The sequence below is a fragment of the Salvelinus fontinalis genome, chromosome 33, assembly GCF_029448725.1.
Source record: "Salvelinus fontinalis isolate EN_2023a chromosome 33, ASM2944872v1, whole genome shotgun sequence".
Taxonomy (NCBI): Eukaryota; Metazoa; Chordata; class Actinopteri; order Salmoniformes; family Salmonidae; genus Salvelinus; species Salvelinus fontinalis.
In genome coordinates this window covers 27,832,607-27,845,326 of record NC_074697.1, presented here as the reverse complement: position 1 = coordinate 27,845,326, position 12,720 = coordinate 27,832,607, and the positions used below count along the sequence as shown (strand labels likewise).

Here is a 12,720-nt window from a genome sequence, read left to right as displayed (position 1 = left end):
CACCGGTGATACAATTCACTGTAAGTGAAATAATCTTACTTGCGTCATCCACTAAGTAGATGTCCTAACCGACCTGCCAAAACTATAGTTTGTTAACAAGAAATTTGTGGAGTGGTTGAAAAACGAGTTTTAATGACTCCAACCTAAGTGTATGTAAACTTCCGACTTCAACTGTAAGCCTACTATATAGTAGTCATTTACTCAAGTGAATAAAATAGTGCAATATTAACTTGGTTATATTGTTAGGCTATTCTGATCGTGATGCTTTGGACAGAAAACTGGTCAGTTTTTACCTGCACAGAGACGATATTAAATGGAACTCGATTTTTCTAGAAAAAGATCATGATTACTTAAGATTCTTAATTTTTGTTTAATATAAAATCACTAGTGAAGAAAACATCTGCAGAAACATACTTTACACACAACACAGTCTGCATTTAGGCTGCATCTACACATTCAGCCCAATTCTGATGTTTTTCCCCCATGAATTGGTATTTTGACCCATCAGACCAGCTCTGAAAAAGGGCTAATATGAGAAGATCTGATGTGATTGGTGAAAAGACCAATTAGTGAAATTAAGATCAGAATTGGGCTGCCTGTCTAAATGCAGCCATAGTGTGTAAGATGGATCATTTAAAGTTTAGACACAGTCAAACATTGACCAAGGAAAGGGTTGTTTTCTTGAAATTATTGATACAAGATTGGGAAACCATTCTTAACATTACAGTCCTTGCATGGAATCAAAGTGCTCGCTATCTAGCATTTCTACAATAATTACTATACAGTTCATATATCACATGTATAATTAGTTAAGTCCAAGGGTATAGGACACACCCTACAAGCAGACAGTACAAAGAAAAAGAAAATCTGAGGATATGCTTCACTAGACCACAGATGCCTAACTCCTAAAAGGCATGATGGGTTAACCATAGGCACTGTGACACTAAATCATGGCTTGTTCTATTCCTGGAGAGTAGGTAGGTAGGTAGTGTTTGGGAGATTCCCATCTCACTGTCAAACCGCTAAAACTCAACCCATCACTCATCATAATGCAGTGAAGACAGGAACTTATCCACATCCAAGTCATCAGGGAAGGAATCCATTAGTTTCTGCTGTTTCTGAGGGGAAACAAATAATAATAGAGACGCAGTTGTTTTAATGTGCTTTCTCACTATACAAGCAAAAAGAAAACATTCACATTTAATTCACGGTCATTATGTCAAATATCTAAGATTGGGTTGATGCGATTACATTCAATTTTTAACCTTAGGAAAGATTAGGATACACAGCTTGAATAGAAAATTCTGTATGTTTTGCACACCTTTGCTTTCTTCTTACTACCAGATGAACCTGAGAGATCTTTCTTTGCTGGTGGGCTGGCCAGGGGCTCGGGCTGCTTGCGCTTCTTGCTTTTGGCGACTACAGTGGCCACTGTTCCAGCCCCCTCCTGGCGCAAGCTGTCTTTCAGTGGGGTGCCTGTCCTGGCGATGGCAGCTCGGGATAGGATCATCAGTGTGTGGGCCGCCATGTTGATGCTGTTTTCACTCCCTGCCTCACTGGCTGGGCTGCAGGAGGGAAGGTCCGGGGTGGCGGGAGGGACCAGGGCCCTGGGGGTGCCCTCTCCATCCCTGCCTAGCCTCTGACGTGCAGGGGTCCTGGGGAAGTCTAGAGTTTCCTGGAAACGGCCAGGGGTCAGAGGAAGAGGCAGGTCCGGACAGCCCATGCCTGGCCTCTTAGAAGGGGTTGAGGGAGGGTTTAGACCCTGAATGTCGTGGAGCATTTCGGCCGCCTGCTTGGTCAGCGGGCTGGTCTTGGAGGGGTTTTTACTGGAGCTAGCCTGGTGGACAGGGGTTTGTGAGCCCACTGGGGCCTGGCTGAACTCTCTTGGTGCTGGTGTGGGCTGCTGCTCTCGCCTGCCTCCCTCCAGCTCATTCTCCTTATTGGCAGTGACATGAGGGGGGTCCTGAGAAGATGTCATTTTCTCGGTCCGTCCCTCCCACTCCTTGGCAGGAGATTTCTCAGTAGACTCTTTTCTACTTGTTTCCTCCTTTTCTTTCCTGCTCCCTGATCTCAGTCTGTGATCAGAGGAAGAAGACCTAGAGCTCTGGGGATCCTTAGGTTCTGTTCCACCATCATCCTTCTGGTCTGCTGATTGTGATCTCTTTCTGGACTCTGACTGTGAGGCATCAGTCTTACTGCTACCAGCACTCTGAAATCTACTGGTACTTGCAGTTTGACCTCTAGCATTTTGATCTGCGTCCCTCTTTGAAGGGGTCTTTTTCACAGTCTCTTTCTGATTTTGGTCAGTGGAGGATTTCTCGGTCTCTGTTCCGGTCCATGATGTTTGAGTGTTGTCCGTGCATCTTACAGTCTCTATTCTCCTTTTTGGCCTACTGCTACCCAAGATAGCAGAATTTGCTGAGGCCAATTTAGTTCTCTCTTTCTCCAACTGTTGGACAGAAGGTGATACAGGAGTAGCTGTTGCTGGAGCTTTGGAGGAGAAAGCAGTTTTTCTGGTCTGAGTAGAAGTTTTACTAGCAGACCCATCAAAGCAAAGCATCCTTCTATGGCTGGGGCTCAAGCCAACTGCTACCTTCTGCTGCTCTGTGCTTTCAGAGGATTGCCCCTGAATCTGCTTTGTAATCATATTCAATCCAGAAGCTCCCATTTTGTCTGAAATGCACACGCAAGCAACAACAGTTGTGAACAAAACAACAGTAAACAGACAATGACATTATATATAACTGAACACTAATCCTTACCTGAGACTGTGGTGTCCTTGGGTGCCAGTTTAGGCTTGGTTTTCACTGCTGCTGGCTGCTTTGCTGAAACAGGGCTAGGCATGGCTATCAACTGTAACAGACAAATTATCACTGGATGTACATGTTACTGTTGCTAAGGTAGCCTATCAGTTAAAGAAAAGGGATTAAATGCAAATATGTAAAACAGTTTGTTTTTCTTCTTTATACAATAAAAAGGAGTGCCTACCTGATTAGGAACTATTGAGAACTGTCCTGCATTATTCTGCCCAACAACAGATACAGGAACCACCATGTGTTGCAGCATGGGCTGAACTGGTGAAGATATGATGAGTCTAGATCCTGGAAGGATATAAATGGTTAGACATTTCCCTCCAGCAAAACAGCATGGCAAAATGAGTGATGACTAATGGGTAATTCCCCAGTAAGAGAGTTGCGTTGAGACTTAAGTATGCCAAACAAAAGCTATTCATTTCAAAGTTTAACAAACCATACAACTTTATGCACAAGTACTACTTTTAACAATTTACACGGAATAAAAAAAATTATAACATTTACTTTAACTGGGCAGATGCAAAGTTTGGTAACATAATTTGGGGTAAAAAAAAATGTGTCCACGTTTTAAATATATTAGGATTTAACGATGACTGCAGAAAGAATGATGTGTCATTACACTATGTAATGACACATTGACTTTGAAAATATATATATATTTTGGCTATTGAACTACAGTAATTGAAGTGGATTTACACCCGGTAACATAATTGCGGTAACGGAATTTCATCATGGATCCCTGATCTGTCCTACACAGAAATGCATAATTATGAATATCATTCCCTTCATGGTAATGTATCCTAAATAGGTACACAAAAGGTGTAATGCCATATCCTCCTTTGCATATTTGGGTATTGTTGTCCACACGGGCTATTATTTTAATGAGCTCTGTCCCCAAACGAGACCAAATTTGTTTGGTCCAAATCTAAACCAATAATAGACGTCTATGTTTCACAAGTTTGGACATCAAAGCACAGCACAGTAGAGCTCAGTAGAGTACAGAACAGTACAGCACTGAACTATACTCTACTTTTCCTTACTCTACTGTACTGTGCTGTTCAAACTTGTGAACCAAACTGTGGTTTGTGACTACTATGATTTTTCATTGTAGCTGTTGGGTTCTGAGAATATGAAATATAGTTATTCATGTCACTGATGGAGCAAGGGTAATGTATAACATTTACATTAGATCAGGTGTCCTATTGAGTGCTTAAGGTTAGAGGGTCTACACCAGAAGTTAATGGTTATCTGTGGGAGGAAGGTATATAGCGTGTGCAATTAAGCTAGGAATGTACTGAATGCAGGGAAAGCGATCACGTGGCAGGCATTGATAAGGGGAGAGAGCCATGGATTAGTGACAAAGGGGGTCGAGGTCATGTCACGTTAAGGGAGAAAGAAAAGTTTATGGCCCGTATCACTTAGTGTTCTGCCTAGCAGTAAAGATACAATGTTTGTTCAGATGTGTAGGAGGAGACTCAGCCTGGGAGGGTTAAATATCAGTGCTTGTGTGAAAATGTTTTTGTCTAATGCAGCTGTATTGATCCTCTGGGAAGAATAAACTTGGTTAAGCTTTCATAGTGTCCGTAGAGTTTCTCTGAAAATTAGAACCTAACATAACCAATTCAATAGCAGACATTGTTACAGATTTTTCAGAAAGTCAAGTTTTAATCACTTAATTCATAAACAAAATTGATATCAGTAAAAGCACTATAACTAATTGATAGGTCTACCTCCATGATCCTCCCTCTTCACGAGGAAGATAAATTAGAAAAGATCGTGTGGGTTTTTGGTAATGAAATTTCAAGGTACAAGGCCATGTTTCTTAAATTTACAGAAAGCAGAACAATTTCTCAAACTACATACAAGTGTTGATATAAGTTGGCAGAGGTCATTTCGTTAACATTGTGTTTTGATGTATTTCTAATACTTATTCTGGTAGATGTTTTCTAAGACTCCTTTTACATCTGTTTGACCAGAAATCAAAGCATTTGCCTATTCCTAATTTTTAGGATGGAAAATGGTCAGAAAATTGACACCCAATTTGACATGCTCCTATGAACTTCATATGTTGGTGCTCATTGGTCCTTTTACATGTAAATTACCTATAGCGTTATGAAGTCCAAAATATTAAAGCTGCAATATGTAACTTTCTGGGCGACCCGACCAAATTCACATAGAAATGTGTGTTATAGATCTGTCAATCTGATTAAATGCAAGTCTAAGAAGCGGTAGATCAGTTTTATGTGCACTATTTCTATGCTTCCCGTTCTTATGTTTAGCTTGAGTCTTACTTTCAGTTTTGTACACAAGCTTCCAACAGCTGAAAATACAATATCTTTAGTTATGGAAAATATATTTCACAGCAGTTTAGATGGTACAATGATTCTTTTCACTATACTTGCTTGTTTTGCCACAAACTGAAATTAGGCGAACTATTCGAATTTTTGCATAGTGCATCTTTAAGTATTTAAACTCAGTCTTACCAGGGGAATAGCGGGGTGGAGTGGCCAGAGCATATGAGGTCGGGGATACAGTCGGTACCTGTGGGGCGCCACTGGGTAACATCACCTTGTTGGATTGGTGGTTTGTGGCTGTTGTGTCTGTCACTAAGATGTAGCTGTTGGTGGATGTGGCTGAATCAAAGGGGAGCTGAATGTAGTAGCCTGGTTGTGTCAACGCAGATGACGTCCCTGCCAATGCTGCCACCTCCCCTGCTTTCTCACTAAGAGGATTAGTCTCTGCTGGCTGGAGGACTTCTGTCCTCTGTAAACTGGTCACCGCCTGCACCGTCTCCTCCTGAGCCATGGGGGCGCCACTGAGGGCCGGGGCCTTAGCAGGTGACTTGGTGGGGGAGGAAAGGAAGATGGTGGGGATCCTGTCCCCAGTGATGCTGGACACAGCCTGGTTCAGGGCTGAGTCACAGGAGGGCTCCCCTTGCTCATCACTGATGATGATCTTCAGGGCTACAATCTTACTGGGGTCAACTTCCTTGCCTGTGGGGTTGGGGATGAAGGTTGGAGCAGCAGGAGTGGTTGATGTTTTAAATGTTGATGGGACAGCCATAGAGGGTATGGTCTGTGGTAGAGGTTGGGAAATTTCTACACTGCTGGGAGGGGTCATATTCCTGTGAGACAGGTTAGAGGCCTGTATGGGAGCCTTGTGAGACTGATCCAGCGCTAGCATGGAATTGGACAGGCCAGGTGAAGAGTTAAGAAGTGATGCTTGGTTATCCATCATTTGTCCATCATCAACCCCGGTAGGGTTCTCATTGCCTAATATGTTTTTGACAGCAGAGACCATACTGGTTTCAGATGAAGCTGCATTGCATGCTGACACCGGATTATTTGTTCCACTCTCCTGTCTGACCGGCTCAAAGAGATCTGGGAGAGCTATACTGTGAAGGGGAGGAGTATTCAGAGGTTCATCTATATCCACGCCTGATCCATCCTGATCAAAGATGGAGCCGGAGTCAACAGTATCAGAGTCCTTGGCAGCAGAAAAGGCAGCAACAGTAAGTTTATCGATATGTGCTGACGGTTGAGTTGAGCTAGCTCCCCTTCTCGACCCTCTGGTACTGGGTCCAGGAGTTGTTGAGCTAGCTCCCCTTCTCGACCCTCTGGTACTGGGTCCAGGAGTTGTTGAGCTAGCTCCCCTTCTCGACCCTCTGGTACTGGGTCCAGGAGTTGTTGAGCTAGCTCCCCTTCTCGACCCTCTGGTACTGGGTCCAGGAGTTGCATTTGAAGTGCTTGAAACATGAGGTGCAGATTTCCTTGTTTTCTTACTCTTGGGCTCTTGACTAGACTTTGTCTTTGTTGCTCTAGTTGTTGTTTCTTGCCCCTGTGTCGAATTTTCAGGCCCAGTGCCTGAGAAATGAGAGAGAAATCCCATTGTCAGAAAGATGTTTCTGATGAAGCAGCAATATTGTTTAGTATATGATTCCATCAGATCATGAGGACTTTGTCCATACCTGAATCTCCAGTCTCAGGAGAGCCATCAATACATCTAGTCTCAGTCTCACCATTCTCTGTGGTGGTATTGCTCACGTTCCCAGCTCCTTGTTCAGTATCCTCACTGGTTTTGCTTTTGCCTTAATGCAAAGAATCAAGAGATTTAGTGGAAGAATGTGATTTTATATCATCTTAGTCAAACATTAAAACAACAGGCCCACTTCATGCATTGTCAGGAGCAACAAAATCCTGCACATGATTAGTTGAAAATGTTTACCGTAATCAAAGAGGTCAAAGAGAGCCTGGAAGGCTGGGTCGGACTCTGTCTGCTCCAAGATGTCTTGTATAACATCATTAGACATATGGATTTCCCCCTGCACAAAGTAAATGTCAGGAGAAAGCACATTTCCACACTATGCACTAAAGACTGACAATGTTCCCTTAGGTCAAGTGGATAAATTAGGAATAGCAAGTCTGTCAGAACATGACATTACTTGCAGGCCCAGAATTTCATCTATGGACTGGTCAGGCTCCATGGTGCTGCATGATGCCTTTAAAGCCTGTGGACTGCCATCACTACAAGTAGAGAGAAAGAAACACATGTACAGGTAAGAAATATCTACTCAACAGCCAAATGTAATAAGTAATTAAGTCAGTACTGTTCAAATGTTACAAAAGAAGATGTACTTTTATTATTACCTTGCTAGGATTTTGTTGATGTTTTCAGCAAGCTTCTCTTGTAAGGACTTGTCATTTAGAATCCTCTCTCTTGCATTTTGTATCACCATTTGCTGCAAAGACAAAACAATTCAATGATTCAACAGGTTAGGAGTTTTCAAATGCAACATATTTATAGAAAAATTGAGTATTAACTTTGTTTTGTACTCACAGGGAAATTCTCTGTGACTGTCTCTTCACTCTGGGGCTCAGCCGTCAGGCTACTGGCCGCCATGTTGGTTCTTCCAGTCCCACCAGATCCACTGAAGCCCCCACCTCTCCTCCTGGGGGAGTCACTGGGAAGATTACTCGTCATAACTCAATCTACTAGGGATGGGCATCTTTCATTTTCAAGATGATTCGATATGCATCTAGATACTTTGGCTTCAAAACATTACAGGAACAATAAGTTTTACTCTTCAACTAATTGGTGCAATTCGGTTTGATTAGAGAACAAATCGATGTGATTCGATACACTAACATTTCTTGCATAAACACATTAAAATTCTGCTGCTGATGGGAGCTCATGAGCTGGGCCTCTCTGAGCTGACTTCGGTGTGTGTGGTGTGTGAATTATGCATGTCTATGGTGTATGTACTATGTAGGCACCTGAGCTGAACCATAAAGGAGGCTTCTACCATCCCACTACCAGATTGGCAATGTAGCCTGTTTTCATGTCACCGTCACCCACTAATTAAATTGTAATTTAATAATGTAATGTATCAATATTTATAATTTACAAACTAGCTATGACATAGCCAATGAATATATAGCAACAACTTTGGATTTCACCCCCCCATCTCAAAATGAAATGGTTTTGAATGATCTTCCTTCGCGTCGGCCATGTAGTCCGTCTCGCAAAAGTGATTGCTATCCTCATTATGAAATGATCAACTTTACTCTGTATATCGGTGCGACAGGTAGCCTAGCGGTTATAGCGTTGGGCCAGTAACCAAAAGGTTGCTGGTTTGAATACCTGAGCCAACAAGGTAATAAAAAAATTAAAAAGTATCTGTCAATGCACCCTTGAGCAAGGCACTTTACCACAATTTGCTCCAGGGGCACTGTACTACTTTTTTTTATGACAATATAAACTGATTGTTTGAAGCAAAACTACACAAACTATTGCTGATGGTGAAACTGAACAATCCAAATAAAATCTATTGTAAACCCCATTCAGCAGATATAGCCAGATGAGAGTTGCGTCTCTGATAGCTTACTTTTATTCCAGTAATAAAACATTTTCAACAGTGCATAGATAACAATAACCTAGCAAATTACATAGGTTGTCACTCAAACAATAAATCCTAATATCATGCAAGCCATTGTACTGTTTGAATGCTGAAGGTGCTGCGCAGATGTGCACAGTTTGACTAGGCTACTGATATTGCCCGGGGTTGTTCTACAAGCCATTTTGAATGCCGATCAATGACTGACACAGTTATAGTGCCTTCACAAAATAGTCTTACCCCTTGACTTATTCCACATTTTGTTGTGTTACAGCCTGAATTCAAAACTGATTACATTAAATGTTTCTATCAGTTATCTACACACAATATTCCATAATGACAAAGTGAAAATGTTTTTAGAAATGTTTTCTAATTTATTGAAAATAAAATACAGACTCATCTTATTTACATCCCTTTGCTATGACATTCCAAATTGAGCTCAGAGGTGCATCCAATTTCCTTTGATCATCCTCGAGATGTCACAACTTGATTGGAGTCCACTTGTGGACAATTAAATTGTTTGGGCATGATTTAGAAAGAAAGACCTGTCTATGTAAGGTCCCACAGCTGACAGTCCATGTCAGAGCAGAAACTATACCATGAAGTCCAAGGAACTGTCAGTAGATTTCCGAGATATATTCCTCATCACAACTCTATCTGAGGAAGGGTATAAAACAATTTCAAGAATGTTGAAAGTTTTCAAGAGCAGTGGTCTCCATCATTGGGAAATGGATAAAATATGGAACTACGCAGACTTTACCTCAGACTGGGGGCGAAGATTTACGTTCAGGACAATGACCACCAAACATACAGCCAAAGCAACGCTGGAATGGCTTCAGAACAAGAATGTGAAAGTCCTTGAGTCGCCCAGCCAAAGCCCTGACTTAAATCCCATTGTAAATCTGTGGAAAGACTTGAAGATTGCTGTTCACCACCATGCCCCATCTAATTTAAGAGATTGAGAAAATCTGCATGAAAGCATGGGAGAAAATCCCCCAACCCAGATGTCCAAAGCTGATACAGACCAACCCAAGACAACTCAAAAATGTAATCGCCGCCAAAGATGCTTCTACAAAGTATTGACTCAGGGGTGTGAATAATATGTATTCCATTTTCAGTAAATTTGCAAACATTTTTCAAAACACATTTTCACTTTGTCATTATGTGTTCATGGGTGAGACAAACAAATGATTTCCATTTTGAATTCAGGCTGTAACAACAAAATGTGGAATAAGACAAGGGGTTTGAATACTTTCTGAAGGCACTGTAACTGTTGAGAGTCATTGATCTACAAGGAGAGGATGCATTTGTTGTCAACAAAGGTGAGGTATTTCCCGAAGTTAGAAACAATGTAATATGAGCAATTTCCCCCCCCGTAATGTTTAAATCAATTTCCTGACCGATGCATGCTACATTTGACTTATTTGGGGTCCACGGACTTTTTAATAATGGACCAATGCGTATAGTTGAATCGTTACATCACTAGAATCTACACACGGGTAAGAAGAACTTCTAAGAACTTACAAATGGATGACAATGACTATCTCACCATTTCCGACGCCCTGGGGATAATGGTCCTGGTGTTAACCGGTTGTCTGGAACCATTATTTGCAAAGGTGACTCTCCTGTAAAAAAAAGAAAAAAGGGTTGATTATTCAATGAAGCTTTATTGACAACTTCTCCTACAAGTTGGTATTAATGTCCATAATATTTACAGTAATCGATGGTTAAAATGAGATGTGAGACATACACCTACTTTAACAACCTTCCCCAGTACACTGCTGCTCATGGACGTGTTTGTGTTTACTTACGGTTCACATTGATGAGCAGACGTCCTCCATCTTGGATCTGGGGCAATGTGCTGCAGATGGGGGAGGGTCTGGTCAGCTGGGAGCTGTAGCAGACTGGAGTGGAGTGTCCCAAGATGTTCTGAGGGGTATCAATGGGGCTGGCAATGCCCTGGGCCAATAGAGGGGCTGACGATGACAGAAACCCAGAGCTGGGGGACTGCGTTGATGACAAGGCTTTCTGTCGCCCCCTCATGTTCACGATCCCATTACGTGTGCGGACTGCAGAGGAAATAGATTTATGAATCACGTCATACAGCAGGGTTCCCCAATAGGCGGCCAGGGAGTGAATTCATTCGGCCCACCATATTTTCTGAGCAGAAAATATATAATTGCTTGGACATAAAAGTCACCAGGAAATGTGTATTCCCATGGAGGAATATTCCCATGGAGGAATATTGGATCGTATACCAATGTAATGAAGGTTGAAAATTATTCATTTTTTTCTCAAATACCTGGTTTAGGATTCTTATGGTCAATTTGCAGTGTACACAACAATTAGCTTTTTGTGTGATGTAAACTTTATAGTTATGCTGCCATATAGCCAGCAGTCTGCCTCCTGTTTAGCCAATGTTTGCAATGACCATGAAAAAGAGCATTCAATCGCTATTGACTGCTGTTTTGTGAACATTGGCAGCGTCATGAGTGACTGAGCAGCAACTGAAAGGAGGTAGGCTAGTGGATCCTGCATGCGCAGAAATCTTTGTCTTTTTTGCAACAGCAAGTCTGACTCCAGAAAATCTGGAACCACAGCCACTCCAAATTATTCTTTACTATGTTTCAAGTCCAGCCCGCAGCTGAATGTAATTAGGGACCCCTGCCATACAGACATGGAGTTCTGCGCTCTGCATGACTGTTTGAGCCACACAACATTACAAAGAGACAATAAAATCCAAGTTCATAGGTCATACTAAGATCATAACCATTTAACTTGCAAGAATATTTAATAAAGCACTTACGTCTTTGATTCTGGCTAACAGCTGGGGAGTTCTGCATAGACCTAAGGAAAGAAAAAAGTTGAATTGAAGACGTCAGTAAGTGCAAGATGACTGAGTGACACCATCAAACAGCAATCTGTTGGTGAGTTTCTTACTTTATTTGATTGAGTGTGAAATCAAGCTTTTTCCACAATGATGTCATCATGATGGGTATCTGAGTCTCTTCACTGGTCTCTAAGCAGAAATAGCAGGGGGGGGGTGACAAACAATAATACAATACATACACATGAAAGTCCTGTACTCATTTACTGAAAGTGGTAGAGGTCATAGGTTAAGCTTACCTTTAGCTTTGACAGCAACATATTCATTCAAAATGGTTGTCAGGTTTTTCCCGAAGAGGGACTGCAATGGGAGTACACATGGTTTAGCTACCTAGCTAAGTAATCCACTAAAGAATTGACTGTAGCTAGATAGTCATTACAATGAAAGAGTTGAACACAGCTATTTGCAGTCTGAACTGACAACATAACGTTACTTACAAACACACAAGCAGGAATAGTTCCATCATCTGAGCTGTGTTCTGCGTACTCCTTCAAATTGGGGCTTTCGCGAATGAATGCCTGGCTTGTATTACACAGTCCCTCTTGTTGCAGGTATCCTGTAAAAGCAGTGTACAAGAGAGTAGCTGAATAGGAGGCTCAGCTTGTCAAAATCATCTAGATTTTTGCTTACTACAGTGCAGCCCTCCTTGCAATATCATCAGCAAGATCTTATAGACAGTAATCTAACATTAGTTAGCTTCCTGCTACTGCCATAGCTCGCTATCTTTCAGTTGTTAGGTTAGCTAGCAACACAAACAGGACCCAGTTAAGATTTACCTAAAACGAGACGCGCCATGTCAGACGGAAGCAACATGGCTGCAATGTCGAATTATTGCAACAATTACAAATTACATTCTCTGTCAAATCAAGTAAGAATACATTTAATCTCGAATAAAGCAAGTGCAGTTGTCAAAACATAAAGTGTGTTGTGTAAGGAACGTCCTACGAGTTGTGAAAAGGCGGGGAACTCGAGCACATGTAACCCGGAATTTCCATAATATTTAGCAGATGTGCATTATGGGAAATGATGTTTAAATGGTGAGTGTCCACTTTCAGTTTTTAGCACATTTCAAGTTACTTCCACGAAGTTACAGATATAAGCTGATGTCAGTTTGTCATTGGAGTTTG

The 12,720-nt window shown here is 41.7% G+C and overlaps 1 protein-coding gene across 2 annotated transcripts; it reads right to left on the bottom strand.

Moving 5' to 3' along the window:
* Nucleotides 1-350: 350 nt before the first annotated feature.
* On the bottom strand, nt 351-12,569 carry LOC129831927 (protein NPAT-like). Of its 2 annotated transcripts, none has more exons than XM_055895552.1 (17): nt 12,370-12,569; nt 12,031-12,149; nt 11,833-11,893; nt 11,647-11,725; nt 11,513-11,553; nt 10,518-10,775; nt 10,256-10,331; nt 7,650-7,773; nt 7,460-7,551; nt 7,255-7,336; nt 7,038-7,134; nt 6,781-6,900; nt 5,297-6,676; nt 2,989-3,101; nt 2,763-2,853; nt 1,322-2,673; nt 351-1,118 (listed from the first exon to the last, which is right to left on the bottom strand). In XM_055895552.1, exons 1-17 carry the CDS (start codon nt 12,404-12,406, stop codon nt 1,038-1,040), a joined length of 4,203 nt encoding a protein of 1,400 aa, XP_055751527.1. In that variant the 5' UTR covers nt 12,407-12,569; the 3' UTR covers nt 351-1,037. The 2 variants fall into 2 exon arrangements, with proteins under 2 accessions (XP_055751527.1, XP_055751528.1); XM_055895553.1 differs by having other exon boundaries at nt 7,650-7,761.
* Nucleotides 12,570-12,720: the final 151 nt, after the last annotated feature.